Source organism: Pygoscelis adeliae, unplaced genomic scaffold, assembly GCF_000699105.1.
Source record: "Pygoscelis adeliae isolate BGI_AS28 unplaced genomic scaffold, ASM69910v1 Scaffold85, whole genome shotgun sequence".
In the NCBI taxonomy this organism is placed as follows: Eukaryota; Metazoa; Chordata; class Aves; order Sphenisciformes; family Spheniscidae; genus Pygoscelis; species Pygoscelis adeliae.
In genome coordinates this window covers 759,587-772,689 of record NW_008824900.1, presented here as the reverse complement: position 1 = coordinate 772,689, position 13,103 = coordinate 759,587, and the positions used below count along the sequence as shown (strand labels likewise).

Below are 13,103 nucleotides of genomic sequence, written 5' to 3'. Positions count from 1 at the left end.
TGAAAATAGCTATAACCTGCCAGGCCAAATACCCAGCTAAGCTCATATTCGGTCTCTACCCAAACATATGTGCATATGTAGCTAATGCAGCGTCTGAGACGGGGCATACGCAGAGAAGCTGGCAAAAGCAGAGCTGCATCCACCCTTCCTGACAGGTCCCGAGCATCAGCAAGGAACTGCTCAGCAGTGAACTCCAAAATCTGAGTGCTTTCACTCAGTGGTCTTAAAAATTAGAGAAACTAAAAGAAGTTATACATATTTTTGTTTTTTCTAAAGTGTAAGTGAAGTTCTAGCAAAACAGCAGTGATGGGAGGGTGGTAAAGCCAATTTACTGTGTTTGTTTATTCTGGAGTTACAGGTTCCAGGATGTCTTGTGAACTTCAATAAAGACTCAAAAGCATTTCCGAGTGTAGGGACTGATCCTGTTCCTTCCTTAAAATCAAAGAAACTGCCACAATTAACGTCAATTGGGATGCAGGCTAGATTTCATATTACCTCTTGTCCAGAAAAAAGAAAAGACTAAGCTGGAAAAGAAAATGCTGAAGGAATTTGAAGAATTCGGGATATTGCTACATAAAAGGTGGTCTGGCACACAGGATTAAATATTCGTGCTCTTGTAACTCCTGAATCTCATCTGAGTAAGAATTTGTTGAGCTGTCCCGTGGGTTAACTTACTGCAGCATGAACTCCGAAGAAACCCAAACCAGACACTGTCAGGTTACTCCGGTCACTGCCTTTGATCTGTGGGAAAGGAGCTCCATCTAGCTTCCTCCTAACTGCAAAAGGGTCCCAGATTTAGACTCAAATGGCTGCCACGTCTAGAAGATCCTGCACACTATGAAGTTCTGGGGTGCCTACCGGGGTGACAAGACACACCCCAAAAGAAGATGCTACAGGAAGTAACAAAAAAGTTTTTACAGTACTTTATAACTTTGTTTATTTACCCAGATGCAATTTTATTTAGACAAATTGAAAATGAAGAGACATTTCATGCAATTAGGGTAAAACTGACTGGAAAGTGGAGAGAATGTGTATGTGGTAACAAAATGCAAATAAAAATTTTCAACCTCATTTACACCACATTTAGGAAGTTGTGCCTTTCGGACGAGATTAGCAAAATAAAGGAATCTGATATTATGAGAGAACAGGCCACTGCTGTCAGGGCCCTGAGGGCACCAAAAGGTCTTAATGGCCCTGCCCAGCCCCAATTGGGTCCCCCCACACACACCCTAGCCCATGACCCAGGAGCCCCATTTAAGCTCAGCCCTGGAGCCCCATTTAAGCTCAACCCAGGGCCTGTAGGTGTGCCTGTCTCCAGCCCTGTATCCTGGGTGGACCTTCAACCTACATCGTCATAGGTAGCTTGTCTCCTGGATGGACCCTTGTTAAGTACCTTGCAGCCTTGTCCTCCAGCCCTGTCTCTGGTCCTATCTCCTTTTTGCTCCTGGCTGGGGTCCCTGTACAGACCCTGGGCCTGGTTCATCGCCTGCCTTGTCTGGGGCTGCTGATGTACTTGCACAGCTTGGGGACACGTGAATTCTGTCGTCCAAAACAGCTTAAACATTTGAGGACTGAGTCTTAGTGATCCTCCATCACATTTCTTGTAGACTCACGACTGAGTTTCAAAAGTGGAACACTAGCATCTTTTGATGCTTGAGGCCAGCTCCTCGCTTGGATTAAAGCAGTCTGGTCCTCTAAATATCAAGCAGCAGTTGCAACAATCTGCACCTCTAATTATAGATAGAAAGGATGATAGAATTGGCAAGCAGATTTCTTTTTCCTGAAAAAATGAACGACAGTAAATTTGATGAAAAATGAGACCAAAGCAGGTCAGTGACAGAGATCAGTGTTGGATTCAGAAATTACCAAAGCATAGTTCATTCTTACCATCTATCAGGAAGAAGGAATGGGACACGGAATATTTTGCACATAGAAGCATGTAAATTCTTCCCTAGATTTAAGCAGGACCTTTTCCATAGCCTGGGTGGCAACTGCTTTCATTCCAAGCAGCTAAAACACAGGCCACGGAGCAAGGTCTCAATGCAAACAGCAGCCTGACTTTGTCCACAAGAAAATTTTAGACCTCTTTCAACACCCTATCTATTCCAACCGAGCCTTGCGAATCATGTTCAGCACCAGTAAGAGTTAAAAGTAAAGAGTTAAAAACAAGGCTGATGTAGTTTCTAGCATTTGTGAAGGTTTTTGGTGTGGGTTTTTTTTTTTTTAACTGCCATACAGAGGTGCTAAAAAGCTAACTTGCAATAACTAACATGGTGAGAAACAGCTTTTTGAGCTGGACTGCTTTGTATTACTTCTCTTTACCCACACTGCTTTCCTACAGTAACCAGGAGGGGGTTTCTGTGAGTCACTGACACAGCTCCCTCCATTTGCCACTCACTGTATTTATCTGGAAGTAAAAGACAGCTTTGAGCATCAGGAAGTAAAAACAGGATCAAAAGCAAACATGCACATTCTGAATTCCAAGTTTCCTAACTAAGGCTGGCAGTTTGAAAAGAAGGCAGGTCCCCAGAGCGGACCTCGCACCATACCTGCCCAAGGGCATGCTGAAGCAACGTGGGATGGCCAACAAAGCGAACATTATCAATCTTCAGTTCAAACTTTTTGCCACACATATCTGACTTGGTAGCCAAAATTGTTGCCAGGATGACATCCGAAAACCTTGAAGAGCAGAGATAGAAGTTATTACGATTTTCAAAAAGCATACCCCCAGAATATTCCTCCAAATACAGATATATTTAACTTGTGAGTTTTTAAAGTATTGTAAATTGTGTCTAAATTGCTGTACCTGGAGTACCACCAATTATGGAAAATTAAGAACCCCTTAATTACATCTCTCAGATCATCACAATTATAAAACAGGAAGCATTCACGACAAAGACTGCAGGGTCATGCTTATTTAATTACATGCTCAGCAAAATACATTGGAAAGATTAGATGCAGTTCACTTAAATATAAAAACAGCTCGAGTTAGCCATGGCCTGGATTTAGCTGCAGGTTAATGAACTTACTAAGCAACTACATATCAACATAGCCTGTCACTCAAGCACAACAGAGATCTTTAAGCCACCCACTATGGCAGAGGGGAAGGCAAGAAAGAGCTCATTCAATTAGAAGAAACATACATCCAACGCTTGTCCCTCCTTTCCCAAACCTCAGAGAGACTCAAAGTTGCTCACTTGACAGTGAGTAACAGGCACTCTTCTGAGAGCTGCCTGGCCTCACTGGGGCTTTCTCGTTTGATAAACCAAACTGAGACAAATTCGTGACAGGGCAGACCCTTCCCAACACCGACCACGGTGTTACTGGATTGCTCTGGATTGGTGGCGGGAAGAAGGCAGCTGCGAGACAGGAGGGCAAGTATCTACAAGGAGTCTGCCCTGTAAAATACAGCTACCGCTGCAAAAACAGCTAAGAATCCAGTGTGACAAGGGAGGAATTCTGCAACTGCTCTTTCCGATGGCCTTGCAACATTGGTCTGGTCTCTACAAACACTCATTTTCCTCAGGGTGTCCCCTGAGACAGTGGAGCTCAAATCCACAGGGAAGAGGACCTCAGCTGGCTGCTAGAGGGAACTTGTTCTAGAATAGGAGCAGTGCAAGGTTTGATATTAGCAAGTTCTTTCCTCATCTGATTTCTCGGAGGCTCCCATTTAACCAAATGAATTTCAAACCAGTTTCTGATGAGACCAGTTTTTTAAGAATGAAAATGTTTATTTCATTTTCTTTATTTACATTCAGGGATGTGTGTCCCTGTCAGACCATCCCCCTCCACCAGGCAGGTATCCCAGATAACCCAGTATCACTCAGAGAAAAGGGCAGGCATGGGTGTGTGCTGCGCTCACCTTATCTCTTGGCCACAAGTGAGCCCTCGATGCCCAGAGAAGAAATTAATGTGCCACATTCCTGGTTCACTCTGAGTGAGTTATGGACTACTACAGAAATTAAGACAAATGCTCACAGCCAGGTCTTTTGTGTGTGTCCATCTGCATATGACCCAAGGGGCACTTCTTTTATTAGACCTGTATATACTGAAGATGCAGGACAACGCAGGAGCTTCATGAGCTGTCAAAGCCCCTGGTGTTTGTACAAACAGGTCATCCCGACCACAGCACGCTGCTTATGTTTGGCTTATGGAAGGAGCAGCTCTATACAAACTTCCAAATCCCTGGCCACTCTGCTCCAAACACAGCTAAAGGCAAGCAGAGATGGAGAGACTAGCCAGAGACTCCTGGGCCGCTGAGCCCACGCTCCTTGGCCACTGCACTGTACTGGGCTGCACAACACACGGAGTTCGTGAAGAAAGGGCAAAGCGTCCTCAAACAGGACCTGGACTGACAGTCCTTGGAGATCACATCCAAAATAGGAAAAAAAGTCACCATGACAGCAGTGAGCTTTTCCCCCTCTATGTGCCCACTCAGCTGTGTTCGTTAGTAGGCTCATCATGGAGCCAGGAAGACTGTAATAGCAATGGATCCAAAACAAGCATATGTTTTGGGGAGCAGAGGGAGAAGGAGGCAAATTAGAAAATGCCTGCTTGTTGGTAAGAAATGAGTTACTCTTCCCTCCCCCAGCCTTGGCAAAGGATATCTTGGGAGCTGGAAAACTGATCGTTATGATGACTTTCACCACTGTTAAGATTTGACTTTTTACAAGGAATTACACCAGCAGATCTTTTAACAGTGCTGAACGTAACAGTTCAGCAGTTCCCCAGGAGAGCTCATGACACCAACAGCCCTGTCTGCCCCGCCTTGTATGTGGCTCTGTGGGGAGGAGGAGATGAAAAGGTTGATTTTCTAAGATCCTCTGTATCTTCTCTACTAGCAGAGACTTCTCTTTCTGGGAGAGTACTGCAACTGCAGCCAGATGACACGCTCAGGAAAGATAACCCCGTGATGTTACACGGGTGCTACCTGATGGGTACAGACACCTAGTATCACCGCAGGCTCTCCCAAGAGTGACCTAGACTCCAGCCCCATTCTCCTTGCCTGACAACCTAGATTTGTTGGGTTTGCTGGTTTGGGGGGTTTTCCGTCAACGCTCTATGTAATTTATACATTTCTTAGGCCTCAGGATGATAGGGAGATTGAGGAACAGCAATACGTTATTCCCATCATTTCAATTCATCATCTCATCTTAGAGAATAATACTTTTACTTTAGATATTTTTAATACTGATTTTCTAATCTCTGGGGTTTATCAAGATGACCTAAAAATACTGACTTCTTAGAGCCCAAGAGTTTGTTAGAAGCAGATTAGGTTTCAGTTGGGCAGTAACAGTCCCTTCTTCTTTTATGAGATTAGTCTGAGCATTGTGATTTCCAGAGGGAAGCAAACCTCTCCTGTGCTAAGGAATTCAGCAGGCAGAAACTAAACACAAAAAAAAAAGCTTTGATTTGCCCAAAATATCCTACTACTCCTATCACGAGCTCAACATAGCAGCAACAGCAGATAATCCAGCAGCACGATACAAACTGCAGATCGACTGCTGTCACCAGCATCTCCTCTGCAAACCCAGCTGAAACAACAATTGCTTTAGCACACAGAAAAGGAGGGGGAAAGAATCTCAAACACAAACTCATCTCTTCCCAAGAACGGATAATCACTTTTTATATGCCACAGGAATTCAAAGCAAGGTTCTGATAAAGAATTCTTCTTTGAAGTGGTTTAGAATGGGAGCCGAGTATCTAGGTGAGCATCTTTATGTTAAGCAGGGACTAGAGATGCAGTTTAATACTTTTGGGGCTCTGGGTAGAGATAAGCACTTTTCCCTCCATGCATTCAAAAAGGGGGTATAATGCAGTCATCCAGTTTAGCTTAGTGGGGCATCAAGAACACAGCAACCAAAGCAGCTGCTCAAAACCAGGTCTCTGACGAGCTCTCCATAATTACTGTGGGATTAAATAATTTACGCACTGATCTGTACTTTTAAGTCATTGCTCATCAGAAAGCAATTTGTTTTAGGGCTCCTTGTTGGAATAACTACAATGCCAAGGCTATACTTGTTGCATTCTCGGAGGATCACAACTTTTCTCAATTCACAGAAGGGACAGTACCTCACCCATTCTGGATACCCTACAGGAAGCACAGAAATGTTAGTAGGACCTTTGTAATTATCCTAGCATAAACCTTTAGCAATACATTTCCTACAGACATTGTGATTCAGCATATAATTATCTCATCATTCGGTGTAAAACAGAAACCAGAAACAAAGCACAATTAAAAGGATGGTGAGAAAAGAAAGCCATTCTAGACAAAGGTGATTGTTTAGAACGTTTGGTCTTACCCCGAAACCAATTGCTCATCAGTTAGAGGACATTGGTCTCTGAAATGGGAACATGGCCATAAACACAAAACAAAACACAGCAAAAGAAAATAAACGAGGCAAGTACACAAAATACAAAAAAAAAAAGAGATAATATTAAAAACTAGGATGAACTATTAAGAGTTAAACTCCTGTAAAGAAAATAAAACTATTGAGAAGAGTCAAAAGTTAATGGTAGGTGAATTCCAGCGATATATTGCAGGCTTAGATTGACAACACGGAGAAAACAGGCTAAGGCATTTTAGTCCTCTCGCTAACACTGGCTGCTGTAATGTGTTCCCACGATACGCTGCAGTTATGGAGCTGTATTTACACCATACTTTTTAATTCATGCTTATTTCAAGGGAAAATAGAAGAGGTTGCAGTCTGATTTAGAACAGATTCTAAACTTCAGTTTCTTTTCTGGAGTATTACTAGCGTTTTCCCCAAAGGAACATCCCGTGCAGTCCCAATTGACCCACAGCTCTTCACAATTGGTTCTGGTGCTTCCATACTCATAAGACTTAGAAAAAGAGCATGCCAAACATTTATTGTTGCATGCACAGCCAGGATTCTGTAAAGGGCCTTGCACACAGAGCTGCTGCTGCTCCCCCTCAGGGATCTAAACAATAGGTACAAGTCTGGCCAGACCCGCAGCACAAGCACGGAGTCATTCTCTGTCTCTGTCTGCCCCAGGCAATAAGCAGAATCTTAGGAAGAGTAGGCTGAAAAAGTTTTCAAGGTAAAGAACCTGAAAACCTTCTTTACAACAGGTGTACAGAGCGAGGCTCTGTTAACAGCTGTACTCACTTCTATATCAGAGAAACAAACAGCTATTTTAACAGTCAACTGCTTTGTTTTCCAAATAACAAGGAAAAAAAGGACTTGTTTCCCGAAACAAATTTCCTAAATATACTGAAAAATTAATCTGATAAAAGCTTTATACTGTCCATGTTAGAAAGGGGAGACAAAATGAAAACCTCCAACAATTATTAATCCAAAAGACAGCAGATTTCTACTGCTCATGCTGAAAAGGGAACCTAGAGCAATCCCAAATGACAAACTATACAAAGGGGGTGATAATACAGGAAGGGTGTTTAAAGGGAGGGATGGATGGATGAATGGAAAAGCACAGGCTTACAGAAAGGAAGCCTTTCAGAACAAATACAAGGAAGAACACTGGAGTCCAGTGAAAGAGGGACAGAGGATACAGAAATGTTATCACAGGAGAACTACTGTTTGTTAGAAAGGGACATTCAAGTCCTTGTTTGTCAGTAACTTGACTTTTTTTATAACAGAAGCTTTGGCCAATTAATGACATCAATGCTGTCAAACTTGCTAAACCTCCTTCAGTTAGTCAGTTATGCTACTAAAAAATGCAAAGTCTGGTGTAACATATGTTACTATCCGCGCATCTTCATTAGAATTTTTGCTTGCTGACTATACCACCTTCAGAAAAACTACAAAAAAACATTTCAAACCAATTAACAAAACATTATCATATGGCTTCAAAGGAGTAATTGCTTCATGTTTGTTCAGGGCGGCTGGGGGGGGAAGAGACTGGCAGGCATCTCCATAAACTGTGAGGGGTATGTATTGCTGGTAAACACTCAAAAACTGAAGGATGTTTTTGAAGACCGCAAATGATAAAAGGCTGAGAAGAAGCCAGCAAAGAGAGACACTTGACAGGCAATTTGTTTTGACAGTGACAAATTCACTGAGGTATTCTGAATACCTTTTCGTTGCATGGCCACCATCAACACACCTCAACCACTTTTGCTGTTTGACTTGCTTTTAAAAGAAAGAAAAATCTATATTCCAAAGACCCAAACACACAGCTCCATTGAGTGGAAATTAATATAAGCAAATACACACCAGTAACCTAGAGGTAGGATTGTCATGAATAGGCTGCAATTGTCTATAAAAAACAAAAAGCATGACAATGGTCAGGAAATTTGAGTCTGAAGGCTAAAAGAAATCCAACTATGCATACAAATATGCTGTACGGAAATGGAGAGCTAAGGCACCTAAATTGACCTAATTTTGTCCTTTCTGAGGCCATAAAGAAATACATACAACTCAACTGCTCCAGGAGAGATCAGCTTAAAAGTAACTGATCTGGGTTCCAATGGCTTCGGAAAAAAGCAGTACTGAACCCTATCTAGGATACCATTGGTGCTAGATTGCTAGTTAATTAAAGACAGCCATCCAGAATAAAAAAGGATGAATCCAACCCTCATAAGAACTATTGCAGCAACAAGATAAATCTGAAATAACCTTTGCTACTGAACATGAAAACATGGGAAAGACCCAACACTTCAACATTATCAAATTCGCCATACACCATCAACTCAACCTAGCAGTCTGCCCATTCCAAAGCCTCAATTTGTGCCACCAAAAACATCCACAGATGCTACTGATATGTGGTGATTTAAAGGAATCTTTTTACCAACTCTTCCTTGAAGGAGCCTTCCAGAAATAATATGGAACCACTTAATAAATTACTTTCATCAAGGACAACTCCAATCAGAAAATCACCACCACCAGAAAACAGACTGGACTTCATGCTGATGAAATCTCTCCATGGACTACTGAATTGAGTGTTTCAGGAACAGAACCGCTGCACCACTGCACTGCGGAAGGACGAACTTACAGGGACAGAGCTGCCACTGGGGGAATGGGAATGGCTCTCACAAAACCAGTCGCTCCATTCCTGGTCTCTCCAGCCTGATCTTCAATGGGAACATACAAAACACATTCCAAACAGGAGCCCAGGAGTAAAAATTCCTAACATTGGCGAGGAAAAAAACCCCATGGGCTCAATGACAATACTGGTTTTACAGCATATGATAGTTAAACTCCTTCCTTTCCTAGTTTCCAAATCCTATGCATCTCGCTCTCTCCAAGACATCTGCACCCTTCTGCCTCCACTCTCCCCTTAGAATCTCTTCTACTCCAAGGCACCAACTTCTGTTACTCCTAAAATGGTCTGATACAATCAAAAGTCTGAGCAACCTGTTGTACACAGTTTTGAAGATCCCTTTTTGTTTTGTGCTGGAAGAAGAGTCTGTGTACCTAGAACTTGTGTATTTTTTCCACCTGTATCACTAAGTCCAGTGAAAGATATTAACTCTGCCAACAAACCTCCTCTTGTCTAATACAAATTAACAGTACTCAGTACATAAAGAGCATCAGCGATTTCTTCTACTAGCTGCTACAACTGAAGAGAAGGATACGTGTAGCTGCTACATCAGTTGTATGGGATGCAGTGTACTTACAACACTGATTACACTAGTATTGGGAAAAGTTTTTCAATAAACAAACTTGAAACAAACGCAATTTTGAAAGAGACTTTGAATTTCTGAATGCAGATGCCCAGCCATGTAAGCGGCACAAGCAGTGTGCTGGACCTCGATATCTGGCCTCTAGCAGAACCAACACTTTCAGAGCAACATAAACGCTCCTCTTCTTCTATTTCCCCTTCATCTGCATGGCAGCTACAGACAGATCCACAGGAGATAATATTAAGGGACTTCCTGCTAACAGACCTGTGTTGGCTGACACCTCAATTCCATCTAACTAGATACAAGGCTTATAAACACTGACCTTAGCAAGAGTCAGGTGCAGACACAGCAGCATGAATTTGTATGTATTGCTACATACAAAACTGTACAAGTGATGACAACTTTTTTCTGAAGACCATCACTGTGGAGGGGGATTTCTGTCTTAATACTCTTTCATTCAGCGCTTCAGAACTGTGATACTTCGTGCTTAGTGAGCTCAGCTGAGAGATCATAAATTCTTTTAAACACTAAAAGCTTAGTAACAAATACCTGACCAGGAGATTAAGCACTAACTTTCAAGCCCAGAGTTCTGGACACCACTACAATGAAATAATCTAAATCTTTGTTTAATGTAGGTTACATGCCAGCACATTCAATCTACTTAAAACCAGTTTCAGGAAAATACTAGAAGTTTTCTCATCTGACCATAATTTGAAATGATAAAAGCTTTTCCTACATCGCTGTAGTAGCCACATATTGCATTACACTAATTCAGCACCACAGGCAACACCCAGCGAACGCAGCTCCACATTAAGGGCCTTGTCCAACCTGCCAAAATGGCAGAGGCAACAAGAATCAGTATCAGACAGAAGCTGGTACCGTTCCAACACCGTCTTAATCCATCTAGGGAAATACGTGAGCCAGGGTTTTGAACAGCAACCAACAAAATCCTTGAGATAACCAGCAAACACGTGCACTGAGCCTTCCTAATGTGCATACTAGCTGCTGTCCACAGCACAGTCTGAAATGCCATTCACCAACTACCAAACGTACAAAACCACAGCTTGCTCCCACTGGAGCTGTGCCCTGTACCGTACTGCACTCACTGGAGACACGACAGAAGGCTGCATTTGGAGGTTTCAAAGACACTAGAAGAGGCAAGTGATACAAATGACCTCAAGCAAACTGTGTTTTCATAAGATCCCAGTCCTGGAAAAACATATGAATTGATGGAGTTTACTGTCATGGGTGATTTTAATTTCAGGTAAACCATTCTCAGTCATAAAGTTAAGAACAAGCTTACATTTTGCAAGTTTGGGATCTGAATTTCTTTTCTAGGGGCAAGTGATGAGTACTTCTTTTTTACCCTTACATGAGAGAAGAGCAGCAGCTACCCTGTTTTATTAATACTGGAGATTAAAACACATACCACAAAAAAGATCTGCAACCGAACTATGGGCCAACAGACAAAAAAACCCTTTTTCTTTCCCAGATTTGTCTCATATCTGATAGTGATAAATTTAGAACCATGCAGCAGATTTCAAATTTTCTAGAAAAACTAATTAGAGGGTCCATTTGTACATACATGCATGCTGAACACCGCACTGCCTATTTTCAGTGCGTTTGTTACCCACTGATTTCCTGTAATTGAAAAAACTATCTTTAAGTCTCAGTTTCCTTTTGAGCTACTATTTCTCTCCACAGACACAAGGGCAGCTATATCTGGAGAAACAAAATTAGTTATTCATTAGTGCACAGCAATTCCATACAACACTTACATGAGCTAGGGAAGAATTTGAGGCAACTGAATAATATATCCAGTTAGAGGTAGGCAGGTAAAGAAAAGTGGAATTTTGCCAAAGTATTAATACTCCTAGCTTTGAAAGAGTAATACTGCCCTTCTAATGAGCACAAAATACCTGACCTATACCTTGCCCAGAAAACAATAGATTCAGTAGCATTCCTCATGAGAAATTCCTCATTACTAAGCACTAATTTGCTCATAACTTGGCATTAAAGCATTTTTTGGCAGGTCATCTTCTATACCGTCCAAGAGAATTTGACTACCAAACTAGCAGGCAAGAGAGCAAGAGGCCATCTCTCCTCTGTTTCAAACTCTTAGGCAAGGAGAAATGTTTTCCCCTACCTGGAGTCCCCATCTTGATCTTCTGTGGTGTCACCAGAGCTGTTCACAGCGTATCGACTCCTTGGTTTACCTGAAACAAAGAATAAAGACAGCTTTTTCAAGGAACAATCTCCTTAAAGTGTTCATTAAAATAAGTGCATTAAGAGAATACTTGTCTGTGCCCTTTTGAAAATTATCTACAACAGAGATCTAAAAAAAGTAATATTAAAAGCAGAAAGCCCCTTCCTTTTCAGGTAGAAGTACCAGATCTTGTTTTTTCTATTCTCACTCAAAAACACATCAAAAAATAGGAGAAAGAGGTTTACATCTTCAGGGGACAAAGAGGAGAAAGCAAAACATTCACAGAAACAACTTTTCTCTCAAGTGCCAGGTAACAGTTTGCAGTTCGAGAGAGAGTGGAAAATAAAATTCTGACCAATGCATTTCCCTCATTATTGCTCAAGTTTCAGGACAATGATAATACTCCAGAAGCCCCTCCTGCAGTCACAGGTATCGAAATCCTTTACCAACAAAAAGCAGGAGGGGGGGCGTGAGGGAAGCAGCCAGCCAAAAAAACCACATTTTCAGATTTTACCTACAAAAACAAAAAAGGGTTTGAAGACGATTCTCTCTTGGTAAAAAGTGACTCACAACCTAAACAGGGGCGTCAAACCTCTCGTGATATACGGCAGTTAGCAAGCGACCCAAGCCAAACAGCCTCGTTGCTCTGCAGCACCTCTAGGCCACGCGCCACGACACTCGCCCGCCAGCAAGGCCAGGTGGGACATTGACCCTGACTGCAGCGCCGCGGGCACAGCCATCCTGCCTCCGGCCCCCGCGGGCTCCCTGGCTGCAGGCAGGTCCGAGTCCAGCCCCAGACACCATCCCGGATCGGGAATGTCAGAGGAAGAGGTACAACCAACACTGGCCGCACAGCAGCCAGCTGGCACCTGAACGGTCCCGTGTTCCTATTTTCCAGAGGAAATGAAACCTCCTCCACCCCATTATTCAACACAAGGGACTAAAGTCTCTTAGTTTCTACCCATTATCAGTTAAAGCTCACTTACTGTCTTCCAAATCCCCTCTCCCAGATCAGTGCCTTCACTTCTCACCCTGCCTCCTCCTTCCCCTACAGCTCTTAAAACCCACACCGCTTCAGCCGATCCAGGAACAGCAACAAGGCCCCGGGTCGATAGTAACACCTGGCAATAACGTGGTTCAGTTAACGTGGGGCGTGAAGTGTGTGTGCGAGGGGTGCCAGGGCACCTGGGGGGGTTTGTGGTGTGTGAGGGGTGCCAGGCCCCCACGGAGGGAATGAGGCGTGTGAGGGGGGCCAGGCCCCCACGGAGGGAATGAGGCGTGGCGGGAGGGGGG

The 13,103-nt window shown here is 42.9% G+C and overlaps 1 protein-coding gene across 6 annotated transcripts in view; it reads right to left on the bottom strand.

Moving 5' to 3' along the window:
- The window catches only part of NPRL3 (nitrogen permease regulator-like 3 (S. cerevisiae)), a 44,385-nt gene extending 32,571 nt beyond the window's left edge, over positions 1–11,814 (bottom strand). For 2 of the 6 annotated variants that reach the window (XM_009324701.1, XM_009324706.1), the window contains exons 1-2: positions 11,751–11,814; positions 2,550–2,679 (exon numbers count right to left, since the gene is read on the bottom strand). In XM_009324701.1, the coding sequence (XP_009322976.1) occupies positions 2,550–2,633 (84 nt within the window). In that variant the 5' untranslated portion in view covers positions 2,634–2,679; positions 11,751–11,814. Of the gene's footprint in view, positions 1–675; positions 794–2,549; positions 2,680–6,302; positions 6,342–11,750 lie in introns of those variants that run through there. The other 4 variants (XM_009324702.1, XM_009324703.1, XM_009324705.1 and 1 more) reach the window with 3 other exon arrangements.
- Positions 11,815–13,103: the final 1,289 nt, after the last annotated feature.